Here is a 23,834-nt window from a genome sequence, read left to right on the forward strand (position 1 = left end):
CAAGGGAGCTGAGCTGAATTTTGAACTTGCAAGAGAAATATGAACATGCACACAACTTTCATTCCAATCTTGATTGCCAAGGCAAATATCATGTAACAATACGTTTGCATTTATGACTCCCCTGCCTTGAATACATGTGTAAAGGGGGAAGTTAATATTCGAACCTGAAATATAGAATTCTATCCTGAACAGGCACAACTAAATCTCACTCCAATATCTCAGTGATCAAGAGAGAGATTATTAAGAAACAAATGGCCGATAAGTATGTAATTAAGTTAACTCATTTTCTTCAGACTATACACAAACAATCTGAAATCTAATTTGCTAAATTGGACATGTGCAGGTTCCCTGATACCCAGCTTAAAGGTAAAAGCTGTTTGCCCATGGGCATCAGAAATGGTTCTCTGAGACGAAGCCAACTTCATTTACATGTAGTGTGGTCCAGCTGCTTGCTCTTCTCTTGTACCCATCACAGAGTAAGAGTTGTATCCAATGCTAGTCCTACTTAGAGTAAACCCTTTGAAATGAATAGAACTTAAGTTAGACTAACAATGGATACAAACCAAAGCTAGAATTTCTGCTTACCAGAAGACAGAAGGTAGACCATTGAAAGACCAGGGTGAGATCTACCTCTTCCAGGGCACTCTTCAATAAACCCTCAACATTTCCAGGCTGGAAGCACACACACCTACTCCAGACTTTGTTCACATCTTCCTGCATATGCTGCAAGAGGTTCTCAATGTGTTTTAATGCAGACTGTGGGCTCTAACACTATCCACTTTTTTAAAAAGTCAACATCCAGTTCACAGGCTTCAGAGATTAGTATGCACTCACTTTCCGGGGGTAACCCAGAATTCTATCATGCTTTTTTTGCTTTGCAAATTTAGCCTAAAAATCCAGAAGTAAAGCTGATACATAAAACAGTAGCAAGCATATGTGCCTGCCGAGACCTTAAGACCATCATCAGCGGCCCTTCTCCGTGAGCCCCTGCCAAAGGAAGTGAGGCGGGTGGCTACTAGGAGGAGGGCTTTTTCTGTTGTGGCACCCTGGCTCTGGAATGAGCTCCCTAGTGAGGTTCGCCTGGCGCCTACATTGTACTCCTTTCGGCGCCAGGTGAAGACCTTTTTATTTTCCCAGGCATTTTAGCTTTCTAAATTTTTATCTTTGCTGTTTTAAATCTGTATTTTAAACTCCTGTACTGCTGCTAGGTTTTATTGTGGTTGTATTGTTATATTGTGGTTTTAATGTTCTATATATTTTAAATTGTTTTATTGTGTGTTGTTTGGTTTTAATTTTTGTGAACCGCCCAGAGAGCTTCAGCTATTGGGCAGTATAGAAATGAAATAAAATAAATAAATAAAGCATGTTTTTCTGCCCATTTGTCTGTCTATGTCAAACACCACTGCTACTTCTATAGGTCATGCCTGTATGCTGGCAAAAGACAAATGTTAACAATGGAACCATTCCTCCTCCTAAACAATGGTTTCTTTTTTATCATTTGGTATAATTAACTATGCACTTTTCCAGGGAACTATATGGGGATATATTTGGCATCTCTGTTCCTTTGCTAGAAGGAATTCTATATAGTAGCTCAAGCTAATTCAAGCTAAAATGCTGCTAAAATTCAGTGTGTGTGTGTATACATGCATGTATTGAGTTGTGGTTGTGTTGATGTTCTGGCAAGATAAATACGAATAGTCCAAGACAGTGAAGTTATACTAAGCAGGACCACCGTTGCAAGCAAGTAATTTACCTTTGAACTAACTGTGCCTATATCTTTGTATTTTTTGTGACTGTCTATGATGTTGTTTTCATGCAAACAATAGATGTATTTCATTTTCTTGGCAAGTGAAAATATGACATACATTACCAAAGTATGAGGGTGTATGGGGCGGGCAGGGGGAGAAAAGGAAACAAAGAAGACAGAGTGAACACCTGTCGTTCTCCTTGGGGACAAGACCTAATGCTTTTATTTGATTCAATCTGTTGAGAGGACTGCAGCTGCCAACTGTCATCAGCATCAAGTTACATTCACAAAGCTGGAGTATTTCATTCTTTAGTTTAAGGAACGAAGGCAGCGACAGAAACAAGTGAGGAAGGGAGAAAGTTTTTTTATCATGTCAACATGAGACGGTGAGATTTAGCTTTTCTTTGCAATCACAGCCTCATCTCGGGGAAAATAAATGCATGCATTGATTCAAGCCAGCTATTAAATGTAATGAATATATGTTTTTCTTTCATTAAAAATTGGCTAGCATTAATTTGACTGTGTTCTATTGAATTATTGTAGATCACCTTGGTCTTATGGAATGGTGTGCAATAAAATCTAGTGAATAAGTAAGCAAAGAGGTAAAACATTCAAAATAATAACATCGGTTCTGAAGAAATTTGAACTAAATGCTGATATGGCTCCCTTCAATATGTCTTAGCTCTAAGTCAGCAACACTAAAACAGTATTGGACATTGGCGCTATAGTTTTGACAGCAAAGGTATCATAATTAGGAATACGTAGATTGCCACTGAGATTAACAAGTAATGTGGAATGGATATGGCAGAAGATGGATATCGCCACTACGGTTCCTGGTAGCCACATCTGTGCCTGCTGACCATCTGTCCTATTGCTCTGGCACCATATCTTCAGTGTGGTCATGCTGTGTATTCAGATTCAGAAAATGGCTGCCAAGCATAAACAGTGTTTAGCTAAGATAGAATTTTTTTTAATATGAAATGATAGGAAACAACAAATAATAAAAGGGAAGGTAGCGCTTTTGTGCTGGAGGACAGCAAGAACAGGGGAAACATATTGGGATGGGCCCTTATACACTATGCAGTATCCTGGTCACAATGCATTACTGCAGCTATGTGCCAGTACTGCTTTCTTTTAAAGAAAAGAAAAGAAAAGGGGAGTTTTATATATGCAAGTGGAGTACAGTAACATTTCCCCAGGATACTGCTGTGCACCAATTCAGCTAAAGTGGACCCTAATGATCAGTCTGCTAAGAGCCTTTCTTATGTTCTGATGACTAATGACCTCATACTTCCTATGTCATTAATAACAACGAACATACCATTGTTAAGAAACAATAGTGTGTCTCTGTATAATAGACTGGAAAGTGCACATTCCTGTAGAGCAAATGGAAATTTATTCATAAAGGCTAGTAAAGTCCAAACCCCCCCCCCCCCCAAGGGTATTTCCACGAGGATAATTGTTCTGTTTTCAGCATTAAAAATTTAAATGAGCAGTTGGCATAAAGGGCAGCAATTTAACTCTTCAAGTGCTTTGATAGAGGCAGAGTGCATTCTAGGAAAAGGCATCCTGTTAGGCATTCATGGGACATCTTAAAAGGATTCTGTGAACGCGGTGTTTTAATAGAGCTAGTAAGCTCTTAGTGTGAGAAATGTACAATAAGAATGCTTTGAAATTATGAACCAGCTTTTGGCAACACCAATTTTCTATTCTGAAACTTAGAAAAATTCAGCCATAGTAACTTTTAAAGCACGTGTTGTTTAAAACATTCTTTCCTTCACCAATTAGCAAACCAGTTAGTGTGCTGGAATGGTGGCCTCTATGATGAGGTAAATTTCATAGCAAACGACTTAACTGTTAGTGTAAAAAATATCCAGTTTTCAGACTTTTCCAGTAAGTAGGGCGATGGGCTATGTATGTACTAAGTTTCATCTTTCTGGGAGGTCTAGAAGAATGTTAACCATTTTGGGGTGCACTCTCCTCCATTTCTAAGAAAAGACTTCTGAACTTTCCTAGTAAGTACATTGCCTTGAGCTAAGTACGTACCAAAGCTGGGCCTCCTAGCTGCTTCCTAGCTAGAATGGGAGTTGCTTAATCATTTAGATAGATGGTTAATTTTATAGCTTTATAAATGCCTTCATTTATAAATGAAGAAGGACCAGTACAATGGCTGAGGAAAGGGAAATTGCAAGACTTCTTTCCAGACAAATTGTGGAGAAAGCTTGCACCTCTTTCATGGAGATGCAGTGGAGGTCAAAGCTGTACCTGTCAACCATTCTCTCATGCAGCTTTGAAAGCAAAAGGACCTAGCCACAACACCTGTGGCAATGCCCATTCCTTTGTAATGTTGTCTGTTAGTGATGTTCGATAAAACCTGTGACCATTTCAGCCTTATCTCTGTTCTCATGCTGGTTGGCAAACAGAGAACCATCAGCCCTCTGACGGTCGTGCACCTCCGATGTGTCTATGATGGGGCATGCAAACATTGGGAAAGGGCGGCATTAGGTTCTCTCCACCTCTACCACACCACACGACCATTGAGGGTCTGCATAGCTTTGCCAGAAGAGTACTTGCAAAGACAAAGAGGGTGGTGCCAGCAGTTCAGTGTTTTCCTGTGTCTCTCCTCTGGCTACTGCTGATATGATAATAAACCCAGCCATAGGGACAGATGAAGTGGAGGTGGGGACACTGATGACAAGGTAGTATGGGACAATACCCAGCAGGCACTGTCTGCTATCCTAATTAGCATGGGTGGCTGTGGCTGGATAGGGTGAAGGGGGACTTTGCAAAATGAAAGGCATCCTGGCACATGAATGCGCCAGGTTATCTGAGTCAGGTCACTGGCTCATGAAGCAGTCACTCTGACTAGCTTTCACATTGTCCAATCTCAAATATGTGTTTGACTCTTCCAACAGCAGCTGTAGGCATCTCTTCCAGCCAGCATGGCACTAGGTGCTGGGAATGTCCTTTCCTTCAAGTGTGTTGAAAGGCTGTGTGGCTGGCTGTTGGGACTGAACATTGACCGTGTTATGCCTGTGCTCTTCATGAGACCTCTTAGTGTGCTACACTGTGGCTCCATCATCTTCCCATGACATGGGCTGTGGGGAGACATGTCATAGCTAGGTTTCACTATGGTCTTCCTTGTGTGTGTGACCATGTGATTAGAGTATTATACTGTACACAGGAAGCTTGCATTTTGGCCTTGCTACTGCATTTTCCACATGAAGTTATCATTCAGATGAAAACTTCAGGTAAGCTGTGCTTTGGGAGGCCATGTTAACTTCTCTGAATGTGACTCAGTCCACCATCTCATGTTTCCCATTGCATTCTTCCCCATTTAGCTACTAGGCAGTTCCCAGTGCTTCCTGTTGCAAGCTTACTGCTATGACTTCCAAAAGGCTGTTGACAGTCCCTCACCAAAGGCTGCTGAACAAACTTAGCAGTCATTGTATAAGAGGAGGGGCTATAGCTCAGTGGTAGAGCACATGTATTGGGTGCAAAAGGTCCCAGGTTCAATTCCCAGCATCTCCAGGAAGGGCTAGGAAAGAATCCTGTTTGAAACCCTAGAGAGCTTCTGCTAGTCAGTGTTGACAAAACCAGGCTAGATGGACCAATAGTCTGACTCAGGATAAGGTAGCTTCCTATGTTTCTTTGTCTTCTTATAGATCTGTAACTGGTTAAAGAACAGAAAGTAGCAACAGACAAGTAAGTAGCAGAGTAGCAATAGACAATTCTTCCAATGGAGGGGTGTCAACATTGGAGTCCTCAAAGCAACTGTATTGGGACTAGTGCTTTTTAACTTGTTCATAACAAATCTGGAGTTAGGAGGAAGCAGTGAGGTGGCTAGGTGTGCTGATGACTCCAAATTATTAGGGTGGTCAACACAAGAAGTAACAGTGAAGAGCTCCAAAAGGATCTCACCAAACTGGGGAAATTGCCACTAAAATGGCAAATATGGTTCCATGTAAGCAAGTGAAAAGTGATACACATTGGGGGCGGAAATCTAACTATATATATATATATATATATATATATATATATACCTGAGCTGGCAGTAACTAAGCCAGGAAAGGGATCTTGGGGTTGTGGTGAATAGTTCAATGAAAACGTCAACACAGTATGCATCTGCTGTGAAAAAGGCAAATCCCATGTTGGGGATCATTAGGGAAGGAATTGAAAATGAAACTGCCAATATCATACTGCCATTATACAAATCTATGGTGTGAACACACTTGGAATATTGTGTATAGTTCCAGTCTCCACACCTTAAAAAGGATGTCATTGAGCTGGAAAAGGTACTGAAAAGGGCAACCAAAATGATAAAGGGGCTTGGAGCAACTCCCTTATGAGAAAATGTTTCAATGTCTGGGGTTTTTTAGCTTGGAAAAAAGACAAGTAAGTGGGCCATGATACAGGTGTATAAGGCTATCCCTAGTGTGGAGAAAGTGAATAGGGAGACATTTTATTCCCTCTCTCATAATACTAGGACCTGAGGTCATCCCATGAGATCAAGCTAAATGGTGGGAGATTCAGAAGAGGTAAAAGGAAGTACTTTTTCACGCAGCACATAATTAAACTATGGTATTCACTACCACAAGATGTAGTGATGGCCACCAACTTGAACGCCTTTAAAAGAGGCTTAGAGAAAGTTATGGAGGATAAGGTTATCAATGGTTACTGGTCATGGTGGCTATGTGTTGCTCCCAGTATCAGAGGCACTATGCCTCTCAATACCAGATGCTGGGAACATGAACAGGCGGGTGCTTGCGGGTTATATAGGTATCTGGTTGGCCACTGTGTGAACAGAATGTTGGTCTGATCCATCACAACTCTTCTTAAGTTTACATGCAAAATTCTGGTTTTCTGCAGAGGCAATAATACAAACATTTTGTGTGCAACATCACGGAATTTGCACGTGGAGAAATTGTTCCCACAGCGGAACTGGAAACTATCTTCAGGAATGCTTATGCAAAGCAAGCACTGTAGCAGCTTGCGTCGAGTGGGCTGCTGGCTTCTCTTTCTGGCTGCCTCCTATGTGGGAGAAGTGTGTATTCTGTGTTTGGTGACATCATTGGGACATTCAGCCATTGCTATGATGATTGGTGCTTTCATACATGGGGGCATCAGCACCAAACAGAACTGCATTAACATTTGTTTCTGCAACTATTCTTGTGCCCTGGATTCTGCTGCTATTTGAGCACAGAACTTAAATTAGCTTATGCTGGTGTTAGTCCACAGGATTGCTTTGTCTGAATCTTTAATATGGTTTCCCTTCCATTCCACATTTTTCCATGACAGGATATTCCTTTTCTTTCTTTTAAACAGACAAGTAATTATTAAGAAGGAGGGAGGGACGTAAATGGAAAGTCAAATATTTGTCTGTAATGTTGACAAAACTTTTTCAAGGTTAGATGCAGATAGGCACTACTTGTATGTAAAACAAACAATACCTGACAGCAAAAATATGGCTCAGAAACTACAGGGCACAGAACATTTACATGGCTGCTGAGCCTGCTATGCTCTGAAGATTCAGCTCTTTCTCTCGGTTATATAAGCAAACTTTCCAGGTCTCAAAGTGTATATGTAGGAGGCACACACAGTTTAGTTGCCTGTGGCTGTTTTTCAAAACAGAAAGTTTTATACTGGCCAGACAATCTTGCCAAAAGTTGGATCGACCACCAACTAGGAAGTCTAATAATATGAGATGATATATTACTAGAATGACTGCTGTTGCTCAGATTTCCCGGCCTCATTGCACCCCCTCAACAATTCTTAATATCTTTGAAGGCTGGTGGGTCCGATTTCGGTGGGGCAACGCATCCATTCTGGGTTTCAGTCAAAACTCTAAAGGAGCTATCCAAGGTGCTGAACTCGATCCCCAAAATGAGTTCAGGGCATTGGACAGCTCCTTCAGAGTTCTGGCTGGTTCTGACTGAAACTTGGAATGAATGTACAGCCCCGCCGAAATTGGAGCCACCGCCCACTCATTGCCCTCCTTCGTACCATCGACGCAACTGTAAATTTGAGAAGTCCGCAGTCGCGTTCGAGCCGGCAAGCGAATAATAATAGCAATAACGTAAAGCAGACGCGCATGCCAGTCCCCATTATACTGATGCTCATTGTGCGGCGGTCCCTGCCTGCCTGCCTCCCGGCCCGACTTCTCTTCTCTTCTCTTCTCTTCTCTTCTCTTCTCTTCTCTCCGCCGCGCCGCCGCCGCTGCTCCTGTTACTACGACCAGGGAAGCGGCTCCGAATGTTCCCGGACAGACAAAGCGCCCGTCTCGTATTGGTGGTTTCTGCCAACGTTCGGGCTTCCTTTCGGCGCACCGCGTCCAATCGGCTCATTGACATGCAAATCAGAGGCTATAAAGACGGCTGGGGCGGCGGCTCGCGGAGGGGGCGGGGGAGCGGGCTCGAGGCTGCTCCGGGCAGCGCTAGTCCTTTTTTTTTGCACTATTTCCCTGCCGCTTCCGCGCCTCCTCCGCCGCCCACTCCCCGCCCACCCCTCCCGGCAGCCCCGCTCGGCTTTCCCGTCCCCTTCTTCCTCCTGCTTCTGCTGCATCGCCCCCCTTCGACCATGGCTCCGTCCTTTCGGCCCAGCAAGAGCCGATCAAGCCGGGACGACGAGGATTTCTTCGAGGCCAGAGGAGACCGGAAGGTGAGCGGTCCGGCTGGAGCGATGCAACGGGAGCAGACCGGGGATAGGGAGCGGGGGCTGAGGGGAGGCCTGCCGCCGCGAAAAGCGTGCATGACGGCGTGCATGCACACGCACACGCATGCAGCGGTCCCGAGTTACGCCCTTCCTTCCTTTTTCTCCCCCCCCCCCCCGTCCCCTTGCCAGGCGAGAAAGCCGCTCGTGGAGAAGAAGCGGCGGGCGCGGATCAACGAGAGCCTGCAGGAGCTGAGGCTGATCTTGGCGGACACCGAGGTAACTTGGCTGGCGAAGGTTTTTCGTGGGACGGGGGGAGGCAGCGGTGGGACGGGGGGGGGACGCGGGGGCGGGCTGGTTAGAATTGACGCTCTCGCGCTCCGCTGTCTCTTGGTCGCTGCTAGTTCCAGACGAAGATGGAGAACGCCGAAGTGCTGGAGCTGACGGTCAAGCGGGTGCAAGGCATTCTGCAGAGCAGATCGCTAGGTGAGTGCCCTCCCCCGGGCACCTAGCCCGGCACCTCTCCCCTTCCACCTCATCCCGTTCTGTGCCTCGGATCTGGCTGTTTTGTCGCACAGTCGAGGAGTACCGGGCGCTTCTTAGGGGCGGCGGGATAGTTAAAGGGGATTCTCAGGCAGAAAAAATTGGTCTGGGAACCGGAGAACAAGCTACAGACAGCAGGAGGGGCTGCTTGGATTATTTCTCTCAAAACACAGGCAGATGGTGCTGGCAGTTACTAGCAGCTGAGTATTACTAAGTGTTATTATTCTGTGCTTACAAGCAGTAGTAGTTTACACACAGGCTAATTCAACTAGTAAAGCGTTTCAGCCCTGTATTGTTCTTTCTGCCTTTTCAGGAGTAAACTATTTTCTGTGCTCTCTCTCTCTCTCTCTGAAGGCTGAGAACAAAAATAATGGCTCTCACATTCTCTTGTAATTCGTTATTTCATTTTTTTACCCTTTCCTCCCTGTCTTCATTGAGGCAGTATCACTCGATTATTTCTTTCCCCTTCCTTATATAGTCACAACATTTAACGCAAAATCATTGCTGTTTGGGGACAAAAGTTAGCATCCCTCACTGCTCTGATTTCATTTGGTGTTTTTGTTCTTAAGCCTTTCCCAGGTGCCTTTCCTAATGGCTACTGGTATCTTTTCTGTTTTGTTCCAAATGAGCAGGACACTTCTCCTAACTTAACTGGTGTGATGGCCTTTGTTTCATTTGGTGTAACAATACCTAGGCTGAGCTGTGTTTGTGACCAGGTGCATCCACTGAAAGTTGTCCTGGCTCACCCCACATTTCAGCAGTTCTGCAGTTGCTTGAGTTGAGAATTATACTTGTGATTAAACTACATGAACCAGCTCAGTTCAAATTTATTTATTTATTCAACTTCAAATCATATCCTTGCTTTCATTTAAGAGTGAAAGCACTTAGAGTATCCTAGAAAGCAAGCCTTATCTAAGAGACCTCCCGCCCTGTTCTTTAAAAAGCCACACTGATGTTGTTGCATAAAGACGGACGCTTCTCCTGAGAAATAACAGTGGTTTCCCCAGCATGTTTTGAGGTATATTGGCTGCTTGCTCCTTAGAGCTGGAACTCATTTTAAAGTTTGGAGTTGAGGGGTATGACTGGGAGAAAATATAGTTCTAGTTCAGTATTCAGCCAGCCTAAGAAGATGAAGAGAGTAGAGTCATGTAGGTACCAGTGGAGGCTGGTGGCTCCAGTGTCTGTGGGGTGGTGAATCCGCTCTGGATTTCAGTCAGAACCAGTCAGAACTCTAAAGGAGCTATCCAATATCCAAGGTACCTGCACACCTTGGATAGCTCCTTTAGAGTTCTGACTGAAATGTAGAGTGGATTCATTGCTCCACTGACATGGGAGCCACCAGCCTCCACTGGTAGGTACAGTACTGGTGCGGAGAGCCGAAGTGGATGTTTTGTGACTCTTGCCCTGCTTGTTTCCTTGTGTGCCTGTGTGGTCCCAGATGGTGACAAACTGCAGCGAGAGGCCAGTGAGCGCTTTGCAGCTGGGTACATCCAGTGCATGCATGAAGTTCACACGTTCGTCTCCAACTGCCCTGGGATTGATTCAACCATCGCCGCAGAGCTCTTGAACCACCTTCTGGAGTCGATGCCCCTGAACGAAGGCAGCTTCCAGGACCTGATTGTGGATGTCTTATCAGACCCCTCCATCAGCCAGTGGCCTAGCAGTGATGGGCTCTCCCAAATGTCTGGGGTACCGCCTGGAGCTTTAAGCCTGCCCAGTCCCGCATCACCTCTTCCTTCACCTTCCTCCAGTGAAGAGATTTGCTCTGATCTGGAAGACACGGAGGCTGAGCAAAGCCACATCTCTTTGGATGGACTGGACAGGTCTAGGACGCAAAATGTGCCTTCCTCCAGCCTTTCCAAATCTATGTGGAGACCTTGGTAATAAACTGCACAGGAACCAACGAAGATCTACCTAATAGGGAGAATACTTGAGCACTGTGTTCTTCTAGCCATTGGAGTATAGACGGTGAGGATTTCAGATGGTGCATTTGTGTCGTGATATTAACTGTATTTCAGGACCATACAGATGGCACTCTGACACTGTCAAATCCTGACAGGCTAAATAGCTGAATGAGTTAACATTTCATCTGTGAATGTGAGAGATGGGTTTTGTAAGTCTTGGTTTATTTTTATTAGGGGTGTGGGGTAAATAGGATGAAAGTGTGTGCAAGCAGAGCTCTTTTGTTGATGCACAGCAGTGTTTTTGCAACTTATCTGTTTGTTTCCTTTTTTGGCCCTTATAAGCGGCCTAGATATCACTACCTTTTTTCAGTTAGGAAAAAGCCCTTGTGCATTCAATAACTTGGTGGTTTAATCCAATGAAAGGTATGAAGTTGAGCATTTATGCACAACTTCAAATGTTTTAGTGATAGAATTAAAAAATCCCTGAAAGGGATTGCTAAGGCTAGTCTCTTATTAAGTTTAGTGGACTAGGATCTCTCCTTCAGTGAAGGAAGAGAAAACTAGAAGCCCGACTGGAATTAGGTGAGCATTTAAAATATTGGTGGCAGGGTGCCTTTTAGAAACGTGTCTTGTGCACATCTTCTAGCACATTTGAATTTATTGTGGTGTGTATATTAGCTTGTCAAATGTTTATTTTAATCTTTAAAAAAATAAACAAAATTCACCAATGATTGCATGTATTTTGGGGTGTGACACTTCTGCTCTAGAAATTCAGTTTCATGTTAGTGATTAAGAAATATGTATCCTTGAGTGCAAACATTGGTAATTAAGCACTTAATTCTTGTACTGAACTTGTCTGTTCAAGTATGGAGAGCTGGAATGTTTCATTTGTTTCAGGATTCTTGGGCTAGTCTTGATTTTAGCGCACTAAATTCCTGGGTTTGATTATGTGACTTCCAGATTTTAGAAGTTGTTACTTAATTTGCCATTACTAAGGCTTTAACAAAAACAACACCCTGCAATTGTGCAGCCTGATCCTATGTATATTCTCTTGGAATCAGGTCTTTCTGGGCTGAGTGGAGCTTGCTCCTAAGGAAATGCATAGAATGCAGCCTTAAAAATAACAAAGGTCTTAATGAGGGTTTAAACAGTGTGAACACTTTCCTGGTTGCACAGAAAACATTATATAACATGCCATTGATTAGAAAGCTTGAAAGCTCTTCTGTGATCTGCTGCAGCTTCAGCCTTTCTCCATATAAAACAGGCCTTCATTTTGTGTGTGTGTGTGTGGGGGGGGAGATGTGTGAGCTGTTTGTGCTGTTATCTTTCCACAGAGCTGTCATTGTAACATAGACCTATGCTGTAAACTTCACACACAAAAGTGTCCCAACATAGCAGAAAGGGAGGGGTGAAAGTAAGATGGGGGCTAGCTATGTAATCTTCCTTTTTGTTAACCATGTGGAATAATAAAAGTGGAAACAACATTTATTGGTAGACGTGTGCTTTTTAACTAACCTTTAAGCCATCTGATGTGGAGGTTCTTAATTCAAAGCCTGTCATAAGAGTTGTTTCTCTCTGACTGTGCTATAAATTCTCACCTACCTTTGAACTAGAAGGAAAGCCCACACTCTCCCTCCCCCTTTTTCCTCCATGAAGGGGTAAGCTGCCTTGTAAAGACCTCTCTGCTTTTAGAGTAGATGGGCGAGTGTTTTGATGTGTAAACGAAGTAATAGTATATGGACAGTTCAAGTGGCAATAACACCCAATACATAATGCCTTTGAGAGAGAATGTGGGATAAGGGAAGTAGCTTGTAATCATACTAGCATGAGTAAGTCCCACTGAAGTAAAATAGGCTGTTCCTTAAGGCACAAAACATGGGTGGGATTTCAGTGTATTTTTATTTATTTCAAGGCAGTGCTTGAGTAAGAAGAACAAAGGGCTTTAGTACTGTAGGTATGTCCCTCATTAGAAGAATAGAGCAGGAGTTGGTGGGTCCTATTCTCCACCGAATAGATGACCTCAATTTTTTATCCATAAGGAATAGCCGCATCTCAAAAAGTAACTAAAAGGTCAATTCAACATGAATTATTGGCTTATTTGACCCAACACATTCTTCACTTGTGAAAAAATAGATGTTCTCCAGCTTAAAGCTTTAAATATGACCCTGATAATATTTTATAAATGTGATGTGACATAAAACTTCTATATAAATATAGAAGACACTAGGGTGTCTCATATTGCATAATCGTTGAGATACAAAGAGATCTGGGGTGTGTGTGTGTGTGTGTGTGTGATGTGGAATTTTCTCCCTTATAATATTCTAACTTTGGCCCCAGCCCTTCAAGGCCAGTTTCCTCAAACTGGGAATGGAACTTGGTGTGTCTAAACAACTTTGTGTATTTTGGTGGCTGTAGGCCAATAAATATTCAAAACCGAGATCTTACTAATGTGTACTTTGTGGCTCCATTGGTACTATTGAAAGGGAAGGCCAGGAACAAGTTGCTGTGAGAGTTCAGTTACTTCAGCCTAGACATGGAGTGGGAAGAGGCTGTGTATAGGATCCAGGTAGGTGTATATAATGAGGTTTCTAGGGTAGGGTGGCGCAGGAATGTTAGTAAGTTTAAGTGGTGTGTACATGCAATGGAGGCATGATGAGTTTCAGTAGGAATACGTCGTGCATGAATAGGTGTCCTGAAAAACAGTAGCTGTATTCCTGACTTCCTCAGCTCAGCCTTCTGCAGAAGATTTCAGTTCACCCCAATTATCTGCGTTCTTTTTGCATCAAACAGCCTCTTTGCCCACGTCTTTTGTGTGTGAAGGGACCACAGCTGTGTAAAAAATCAGCACATACATTGTGTCATCAGCTGCTTCCTCACATTTGGGTCTCTGGCCTGTTGGACTCCCTTCCAGACCACTGAGCAGCGGACAGTACCCAGCCCCGCCCTTGTCCTCCACAGTAAACTATGAACATTCTCACCCTATAGATGATCCGAGTCTTTTCTTGTTGGCTGTTTCCTACATCCCTGTGAATTGTGGCTGAGTGGCTAGAGGCAGCTACCAGACCCCACCCAATGTGAAGGGCAGTGTGCTGTCCAGCCACAGACCAAAAGTTTTGGAGGTCTTGGTCTGACCTGGTCCTGACTGTCAATCCTCAGTACAATAATTTGTCATGTTAATAATTGCTTGGGTAGCTTTGCCCATCTGTCTTTTGGGGCTTCCCTGGGGAAAAAGGCCTCCTCCCCAAAGAACCATATTCTGGTCACAAACCTCAGTAAGGCAGCAGTACAGTTCATCTATATAGTTCATGTCTGCTTTACTAAAGCTCTAGAGTCTTTGGCAGATGGATAGCTGCCTTGTGTGATTCACACAGCTTCAAGGGCTTATTTTTTTTTTGTTACACAGTACATGGATGATGGCAGAATTGTGGGCTGTAACGTTTCACAATACTCGTTCATATTAAAATCTTCCACCTAGTAAACGAGGGGCATGTTTATCATTCTCCTTGTTTACTATGTGTAACACCTTTTTTTTAACTTGGGGGAAAAAACCGCCCCAGACGTCTGCCACCTCATGCTGTGCAATACATAGAATGGCTCCAAGATGCTATAACAAATCCAGTTCTAGAGAGTCCTTTATGAAGGAAGCATCTAATATGTTTTCTATACAAACCCTTAATTACCCTTATTTATAGATAGCTCTGTAAAACATTTGCAGAGAACTTGTTTGCTGCTTCTATTTTCTACAGTAATAGGAAATTAATATAACAGATGGTCATGGCACAACCCAGTTCAGGGCCATTTGGGGTGGGGTGTGGGGTGAAGTTCTAAATCTTTCATGGCTATACGCCACATTCAGCTGGTGAAACATTTCCCTGAACAAATGATGGGGGAAGTTGAACCTCTTCAATTTCTGCCTGTTTAGTGGGTGAAGGCAAAGCAGGTCTTCCAGACAGAGGTGGAAACCCTACAGTTGCACCTAAGCGATAGGAGCTGTATCTGTGATACTGTTCCTTTATCCTGGTTGGCATAAAAATAATTTGGATCTGGAAAGATTCTTCTGTTCTCTGTCATGGGTTGAACTACGATGGTGTTTGGTCAGCAGTGTGGCTACTCTAAAATCAGGTGTGTGTGTGTGTGTGTGCGCAAGTGTACGAGGCTGAAGTAAGGGTGTGTGTTGGGGGTATACCAATCTTCCTCAACCTGATGCCCTCTAGATGTTTTGGACTCCCAACTCTCATCAGCCCCAGTCAGCATGGCCAATGGTCAGGAATGCTGGGGATTGTAATCCAAAACATCTGGAAGATACCAGGATGGGGAAGGCTGGTACATACTGCTGGATATGCAAAACAGGAATTTGTAGGGTGAAAGACTAGCTAACTGAGGATAAGATAAGGATGTCCAAGTAAGACTGGTAGGTTTCTATCCACAGGATGGTGGGGCCCAGGGAAAAAAATCAGCGACATCAACACCATGATGGGGTGATAACCAACATATTTCAATATAGCTGGGGACTGTTTCTACTCTTTGAGCACTTGTTTGAAGCTGATAGCTAGTAGTGATTTTAGAGCAAATATCCCGTGTCTTACTGTCTTATAAAAGGTAGGGTCCCAAATTCAGTCAGGTTTACTCTGAAGTAGATGAGGCAACTTGTCTAGCCATAGTGCTGATGAATAGTTATTTTTATTTCGAATCATAAATAGGGGATGGAGGATGTTGTGTTTTTAGTTCCATTTTAGTGAAATAGCCCCACAACTACTACTAACAACAGACACAAGAAATAGTAGTCTAGCTTGGGATCAACCCTAAACAAAAGGGAAGTTTGTCTGATGCCAGAATATGAGTGTGTCACTGAAAGGTGTTTCAGGATCTATTATTCTGAGGTATGAAATTCATCTTTCTGTTTTTGTCTACTTCTGTAGACATGCAGGGGGGTTATAAACAGGAGGCTAAACAAGCTGAAGTATTTCTGTCTTTCAAAAGAGCAGGTAGTGAACCATCTTCAGTTTTTTTCTGTATATATTTTTTAAATTGGCTAATGTATAAATGTACAATTAAAGTGTCAAAAAGCATTTGAACAATGTTAGGGTTTTTAAAAAATCCACAAATTAGGTTCACAGAAAGTTTACATCCTCTGATTAGGTGTTACCGGCTTTCAAAAAATTTGCATTTCTGTACCTTACTGCAGAAGTGTGAGATCTGACACTTCCCTGATAAAGGCAGGAAGAGGTGAGCATTTCCAGGGGGGGGGGGGGAATGTGGTTTCCAGCAGTTACACTGAAAAGAGAGCTAATGCTTTTTTCCCCTTCTCCTCACGCCCCTACATAGACACCGCCTTTATTCTTTGTAATTTAAAAGTAATAGCAAGATCCTAGCTGGGCTGTTACTGTACTCGATTGTAAAGAAGAAACACCCGCTTATGGTGTAACAAGGATGATATTTGTTTGATATGCAGTTGGAAACCACTGGAATCATTAGCAGTACCCCAGTGGAAGTGACCAGTGATGCCCCTAGTTAAATAACTTGGATCTATTAAAAAGAGTCTAAAAGGAAAGCTTGTTGCTACTTAAGAGCAGAATGCCAATGGGAGGGAGTAGTACTTGCCTTATACCTGATCTTGTTAAATATGGTCCACTTAATTGTTAACTAACTAAGCAGGGACAAGACTCGGGGAAAAATTAGAGATTAAGGGCACAATCCTACGCATGTTTAGACGGAAAAAAGTCGTACAACTCCCAGCATGCCCCAGCCAGCCATGCTAGGAGTTGTAGGACTTTTTTCTGTCTAAACACGCGTAGGATTGTGCCCTAGGTGGATAAGTATAAGAGACCAAATGGTCATCCTCCTCTGCCTTCACCTTTCAGGCAGGACTATTTATGCATTGATTCACATAATCCTGATGACAGTATGTTTCAGTAAAATGCTTGCAGGCTGTAGTTACCTAGTTATTACGTGTGTGTGTGTGTATGTATGTGTATGTGTGTGTGTGTGTGTGTGTACACACACACACACACACACACACACACAAGAAAAGGGGGCTAAAAGGCCAAACATTCAAGAAAGCTGTAGGTGTGCGACCTACTATGCACAGAATGCAAGTGGATACAGTCTGGTTCAGTAAAACCTCACTGACATGAATGATAAAACTTCAATGATAAATTGTCTTATTAGTTTTAATAAGACTTAAGATAGGCAGTACTTTCTCTGGATTGCTCATAATGTAGTATCCATGTAAGACTGGCAAGAACCCGTTTGGAGAACTGTTTTCAGCTCAGGATAGGAAAAATCACCAAATGTGTTAAATATTGCAAGAATATTTAGAACAGGGCTGGAAGACAAGTCATTGGAGAAAATGCTGAAGGATTTGGTGAAATTCTCCTGTCTATGAACGTTTAGGGAGACAGGATCCTCTGAGGCTGTACGCCCGGCAGCATGTTGGGTTGGATCCAGACATAGGCATACTTTGGGTAGACAAACTGAAATCAGTGGGACTTCAGTGACTAAGTCTGGATAAAGCCCACTGGGTGCTTGTAGAAAATTTTTAAAAGCTCAAAGCCTGCCCAAAGTAAGGATTGGGGGGGGGGGGAGGCAAAAATCCATACTCATGTCAAAGCCAGGAATTTGTGACAGTAGATGACCGAAGGCAGGGAGGGAAGCCGCAGCAGAAAAACCTGTACCTTCTGCTGGAGGGAAGAACATCTGTATTCAGCATTGGTGTACAAGGAGCGCCCTGAATCACCACCTTAAGACTGTCGCAGTGGAGGCTGGTGGCTCCGATGTCAGTGGGGCAGTGGATCCACTCAGGGTTTCAGTCAGAACTCTAAAGGAGCTATCCAAGGTGCAAAACTGGGTTCTGACTGAAACCCGGAGTGGATTCACCACTCCAGTGACATCAGAGCCACCAGCCTCCACTGGACTGTCACATGCTACAGCAGAGTCCTCCAGTATGCCCTTTACCAGCAATCTCTCCCCTCTCACACTTTTGTTCAAGCTCTAGTCTGAGGGAGAGTTTTATGAAACTCGAAAAGTAGCTCATTCTGTGACATTTAGCTGCTCCTAAGAAAGATAACGACACCAGCCTTGTAAATAAGCCCACAAAATTTGCTAGCCTGCAGAAGAAATCCATTGCTAGCCCCCTGGGAGTTGGCGGAGGAGCAGGGAGGGGGAACCTGTGGCCCTCCAGATATTGGAGGACAACTCCCATCAGCCCCAGCCAGCATGGGCAATGGTCAGGTATAATGGGAGTTGGAGTCCAACAGCACCATCCAGAGGGCCACAGGTTCCCTAACCCCAGCAGCTCCGACCCTCCCCCAGCCGCCGGCTGCATTTCTATGTTGGGCATAGAGGAGATGGATCTGCCAGCCTGGATTCTGTGCTGGATGCAGAGAAAGGATGGAGCACCTAGTCCCTTCTCCGTCAGCCCACTCACTTGCCTTGTGCAATCCCTCGTTGCCTGTGGCTGCCTGGCAGGTGCTTAAATACAAGGCTGTACTACTCTACTGCTACAGTTACGTTACGAAGAGAGAGGGCAATGTGAGCTTTCCCCTTCATCTGCATCAGTGGGTATGGCATGTGGCAGTGCTTCCTTAACTCATCCGTAGCACAAACTCGAGCAACTTGGACTTTGCTGGTGGGCCCAACACCCCCATTACTGGAAATGTCTGAAAATTGGAATGTTTATATTCTCCAAAGAGGGCAAGCGGAAGCCTTAGGCGAGTGTTCAAAGAATGTGTGTGTGGGCAGAAAGTGGGCAGGGAGTCAGGCATGCCAGCCCGCCCTGTCCCCCAGATCCCTATCCCTGCAGGCTCCACTGTCGATCTTCCTTGTAGAACAGGAAGGTCTGAATGGGGTGGGGGTGATTTCTAATCACGTTTGGCTGAACGCACCTAAAATCTTGCCTGAGATTGGGAGCCCTGCACTGAGGTCTGCATCGTATGGAGGATTCTAAGCACGTTCAGCCAAACATGCTAAGAATCCCCTTCAGGCCTTCCTGCTCAGCACAGGAAGTTTGAGGGTGGGGGTCTATAGGGGTGGAGCTCCCATAAACATCCCCATGCCCCCTCCACACCCTATGCCATAAAGTGTGGAGGGGCCATGCATGGCAGCCCTGCCCCCAAATACGAAGTTGATGCCCACATTTATTCTTGGGAAGCCTACATAGGGCTAAAGTGTATCCTAAATACTTAGGCTGTTTTTATACTAGCTAAGAGGCTGAATGTTGGTACACACATAGCTCAAGCTATGCTGCTTGCTACAAAAGTCTGAAATTGAGATTCTTGGCACACCTTCCCTAAAAGAAAGTAGGCAATTAGTAGTACTTCAAGCAGTTAAGATATTTCCAAGCAATCCAAAATGCTGAATTTTGCGCTGATGACTAAAGGGGTGGGGATAAGGGAAAGATGAGCCCATGCCCATGTTTAAAGTGTGGGAGCTCTGGGGCCATCCAGGTTAGCCCTGCCCCCTCCTGGTGTATGTTCAGGCCATGCGTTCAGTGAACATGAGGAAGGGCCCTATGCCCATACCGATATTATAAGCACAAGAGGTTCTTCTGTATGTGGGGCAGTCCTGGGCCAATCAGGCTTCCTTCCCACTCGCATGGAGGAACTGTATGCACAAATGTTGGTAGGTGCATGAGGCCCCCATGCACTCACCGAACATGTGGCTGGCACATCGGTGGCAAGTGGGCAAGGCAGATGGGCTTGACCCTGATCCCCCTTCCATGTGTGATGTTAATTTGAACTTCCCTTAAGAAAGTCTAAAAAAAATAGGGGAGGGGTGCTTTTAAAAAATGGTTTTACATCCAACAGTGAGAAAATGAGGTATAAAGTTTACCTCATGATAGGGCCAATATTCCTGCACAGAGAAAGCCCAGCCACTTGGGCAGAAGGGCCAGGACTTTGAGCTGTGGGAATTCTATCGCCTCGTCACATTCAGACTACGGGGGGGGGGGGGGAGAGCGAGAGAGAGCAGTGGAGGCTGATGGCTCTGATGTCAGTGGGGCAGTAAATCCAAGGCGCACCTTGGATAGTTCCTTTAGGGTTCTGACTGGTTCTGATTGCAACCTTGAGTGGATTCATTGCCCCACTGACATCGGACCCATCCGCCTCCAATGAGTGAGAGGGAGGGTCTTCCAAGAGCAGTTGGGAACATTCCTCAAAAACTGCAGGAAGGAGATGGCCCTGGCTTAGCCGGGAATTGGATAGGCTCATCAGTACTTGATTCAGAGGGAGACCCCGTCATGATCTGTTCCTTGCTCCACGTTGATCTATCAAATACCCATATTTTTAAAACACTCCCCTTCCTGCAAACACAGCCACTTGAGCTGTGCCACATGGGCCAATTTTAATTTCTCTGCAAAGACAGGATTTTCTGCTTTCCTCCTTTTTTATGTAAACCAGGGGTACAGGACCTCAGACCCAGGGGCCAAATTCAGCTCTCCAGGCTTCCCTAGAAGGCCATTCCCTTTTCCTTGGCCCTGCCCCCTTTCCCCCAACCACCAATCATTTGGTGGCTTCTTGGCTTTCATGCAGTCCCCACCCTGCCCTGCTCCATTCTAAAACATTGAAACGCCTCTCCTAAGGCTTAGTGCCTGGCGGTAAGAGCTTTAAACTAATATGTGCTGATGTTTTGGTTGCCTGCCCCTGCCCCATTTGCTTTGGGCCCTGCCACCACTGGAATATGGCTGCCGAGAGCATCTCTAAGGTGGAATCCAGTCCCTGGACTGTTAAGAGGTTTGGCGCCCCGGATTGCCTTAGGTGTCCTCTTTTTAAGACTGTGAAATGAGTGGAGCCCAGTTGCTTATATCTATATATTTAAAGTTTATATATGAACTGAACAGAAAATGAATGGCTGCTTGAACATAATTTGGGTTAGCCTTGCCTAACCCGGTGCCCTCCAGATGTGTTTGACTACAAATCCGACGCTGGATGGGGATTATAGGAGCTGTTGCCCAGCACATGATCAAGGGGCAACTAAAATGAGCAAGTGGCTGGAGCAACTCCCCTCTGAGGGAAGGTACAATAGCTGGGATTGTTTTGCTTGGAGAAAAGAGGAGTAAGAGGAGACATGAAAGAGGTGTACAACATTATTCATGGTGTGGAGGAAGTGCATAGGGAGACATTTTCTCTCTCTCTCATAATACTAGAACCCGGGGTCATCCCATGAAGCTGATTGGTGGGAGATTCAGGACAGATAAAAGGAAGTACTTCTTCACACAGCACATACTTAAATGATGGGATTCAGTACCATAAGATGTAGCGATAGACACAAGTTTGGATGGCTCTAAAAGGGGGTTAGAGACAAATTTCTGGAGGAAAAGGCTATCGATGGCTATATGCTACCTCCAGTATCAGAGGCAGTATGCCTATGTACACCAGTTGCTGGGGAACACGGGTGGGAGGGTGCTGTTGCACTCATGTCCTGCTTGTGGTTCTCCTGAGGGGAGCTGGTTGGCCACTGTGTGAACAGAATGCTGGACTAGGTGGACCGTTGGTCTATTCCAGCATGGCTCTTCTTATGGTTCTTATAGCTGGAAAGCATCAGGTTGGGGAAGGCTGTATGGTGCCATAATGCCCATATACCTTTGTGCCATAAAGTCTCCATCATGCTTACAGACCCCCCCCCCCGCCCCGCTATCTCTCTTCAAGTACTTGAAAGGTTGTCACAGAAACTAAGGACAGGATCTTTTCTCGATCATCCCAGAGTGCAGGACATGGAATAATGGGCTCAAGTTACAGGAAGCCAGATTCCGGCTGAACATCAGGAAAAATTTCCTGAGTGTTAGAGAAATACAACAACGGAACCAGTTACCTAGGGAGGTGGTGGGCTGTCCCACGCTGGAGGCATTCAAGATGAGGCTGGACAGCCATCTGTCAGGGATGCTTTGACTTGGATTCCTGCACTGAAGAGGGGGTTGGACTTGATGGTCTTATAGGCCCCTTCCAGCCCTACTATTCTATGATATGATTCTATGATATGGTTTGGTTAAATTTTGTGGGAGTCACGGGGTTGTCTTGTGAAATACTTCAAAGTCTCCATCTTTTTCCTCATAATACCAGCTGCAGACTCAGTTACTAGTAAATTACAAAGAGGTGGATCCAGGTTTAGTCCTACTTAGAGGAGACCCATTGAAATCAACAGAAGTCCCACTGATTTCAATGTGTCTACTCTCATTTTAACCAAAAGATAGGAAATCTTTCAAGAAACAAAAGATGGTGCCGCAAGGTAACCTTCCAGGAGTCGATTGCTTGAAGATATCTTTCCAACTAAGCAGTTGGCCTGGTGCATTTGGTTCATTCCTTTCAGGATGAGGGGAAGTATGGGAAACCAGTTTTACCAATATTATGCTTTCTCCAGCAGCTTTGCTACACAAATGTGCTTCAAAGAACTAAAATCCACTGGTGAAGGGCTTGCCTGTATTGCTGTTCTTATTCTGCCCACAGCAGTGGCCTCTGAATTCCAGACTTCTGCAGACTGCCAAAGTGATTCTCAATTTGCTGGGGTCAGAGAATGGTGTGCGTGTGCGCGCATGCGTGCATGCGCAGGAGGGGAAGCAAAGTAAATTGCACTAGTGAGATTAACTCTTTCAGTAGCTCAGAGGGTTTATGTGGCCCAGTCAGTGGAGGCTGGTGGCTACGATATCAGTGGGGTGGGGAATCCGCTTTGGGTTTCAGTCGGAACCAGTTAGAACTCTAAAGGAGCTATCCAAGGTGTGGAAGCACCTTGGATAGCTCCTTTAGAGTTCTTGCTGGTTTCGACCGAAACCCAAAGCAGATTCACCACCCCACTGATATAGTAGCCACCAGCCTGTCCTGGTCCTGTCATCCCTTTCTAACAAGTTGGTTGTTAGCAAATGTGCTAAAAAAATGGCCTTCAGTTTCCATTGGCACTAGCTCATGCCATCTATCTTTCATTCACTCTCATTTGTTTTGCTTGGATGTCCTTATGAGTTGCCATCTCTTTTCCCACACCAGGTTTTCTGTCCTTTTCACAGGCAGAAGTTCAACAGCTAAAGCAGCATTAGGGGAAAGAGTCACATATTACCCTTTAAAAGGGTAGGAGGTGTGGTTTTGCTTTACTGCAGCCTGCACCGTTTTGCCAGAAACATTTTAATATATTTACAGAACAATGATGGACCTATGAAAAAAAGTCAGAGTATTTTGGATATGTCATAGGTACTGGTGTATTTTGGAAATGTCATAGGTACTGGTATAATGTAACATGTCAAGAGGGAAACACTTTATCAAGTTATTTCTATTTTTACTTACTGCATCTGTAGATATGAATTTCCAAAATAGTTTGACTTTTCAGATTGTCTCTCTTCCATTGGTGTTCAAATAGGACAGATTATTGTGACTCACTGGCAAATTTCAATAAAACCCACACTGTAGCTCAAAATATTTTCTTCTGTGATGGGAGTAGCTATCTTTCTTGCAATTTATTAAAACATACACAATATTAAAAGTCTTAATCAAAATTAGTTACTGGTTAATGCTTCTTTTGAAAGCCTGTATTAATCTTTTAAAGCACACTTTTTAATCAAGCGTTTCCATTATAACAGACTGCCTCTAAAGTATACAACGTTCAGACACATGGCTGGTTGTATATTGCATTTTAAAGGACAGCTATGTCTGGGTTTCATTACTGAGTCCCTCCCGGTCTAGAATCCTTCAAAGGCTACACGTAACATGATTGTTCAATGACTTCCTGAGCATTTGGATCCTTTGATTATGTGACCTCTCAGCTGCATCCAACAAAGACTCTTACCTGTAAATATGCTGCTGTCAGCCTAATGGAGCAAAAGTTAACACCATAAAGTTCACAGGCTCTGTGCAGCCTAAATTAGGTGACAAAACCAGCAAATCCTGTAGGGCTCAGGACAATTGATGCCAACCTGAAGTAGATTTACTCATAAGTAACGATGCCAAAGACTGCTGCCTGCAGTTCTCCAATCTGACTGACAGTTGTAACCATTTTGTTGCAACAAACCCATTAGC

At 44.3% G+C, this 23,834-nt stretch overlaps 1 protein-coding gene across 1 annotated transcript; it reads left to right on the plus strand.

Moving 5' to 3' along the window:
* The first annotated feature begins 8,141 nt into the window (after window positions 1-8,141).
* On the plus strand, window positions 8,142-13,284 carry LOC146351312 (transcription cofactor HES-6-like). The gene is made up of 4 exons (XM_084847052.1): window positions 8,142-8,404; window positions 8,588-8,674; window positions 8,800-8,881; window positions 10,377-13,284. Exons 1-4 carry the CDS (start codon window positions 8,324-8,326, stop codon window positions 10,820-10,822), a joined length of 696 nt encoding a protein of 231 aa, XP_084703178.1. The 5' UTR covers window positions 8,142-8,323; the 3' UTR covers window positions 10,823-13,284.
* Window positions 13,285-23,834: the final 10,550 nt, after the last annotated feature.

Source organism: Heloderma suspectum, chromosome 3 (assembly GCF_057233095.1).
Source record: "Heloderma suspectum isolate Gila_16-S chromosome 3, 16-S_ref, whole genome shotgun sequence".
NCBI classification, from domain to species: Eukaryota; Metazoa; Chordata; class Lepidosauria; order Squamata; family Helodermatidae; genus Heloderma; species Heloderma suspectum.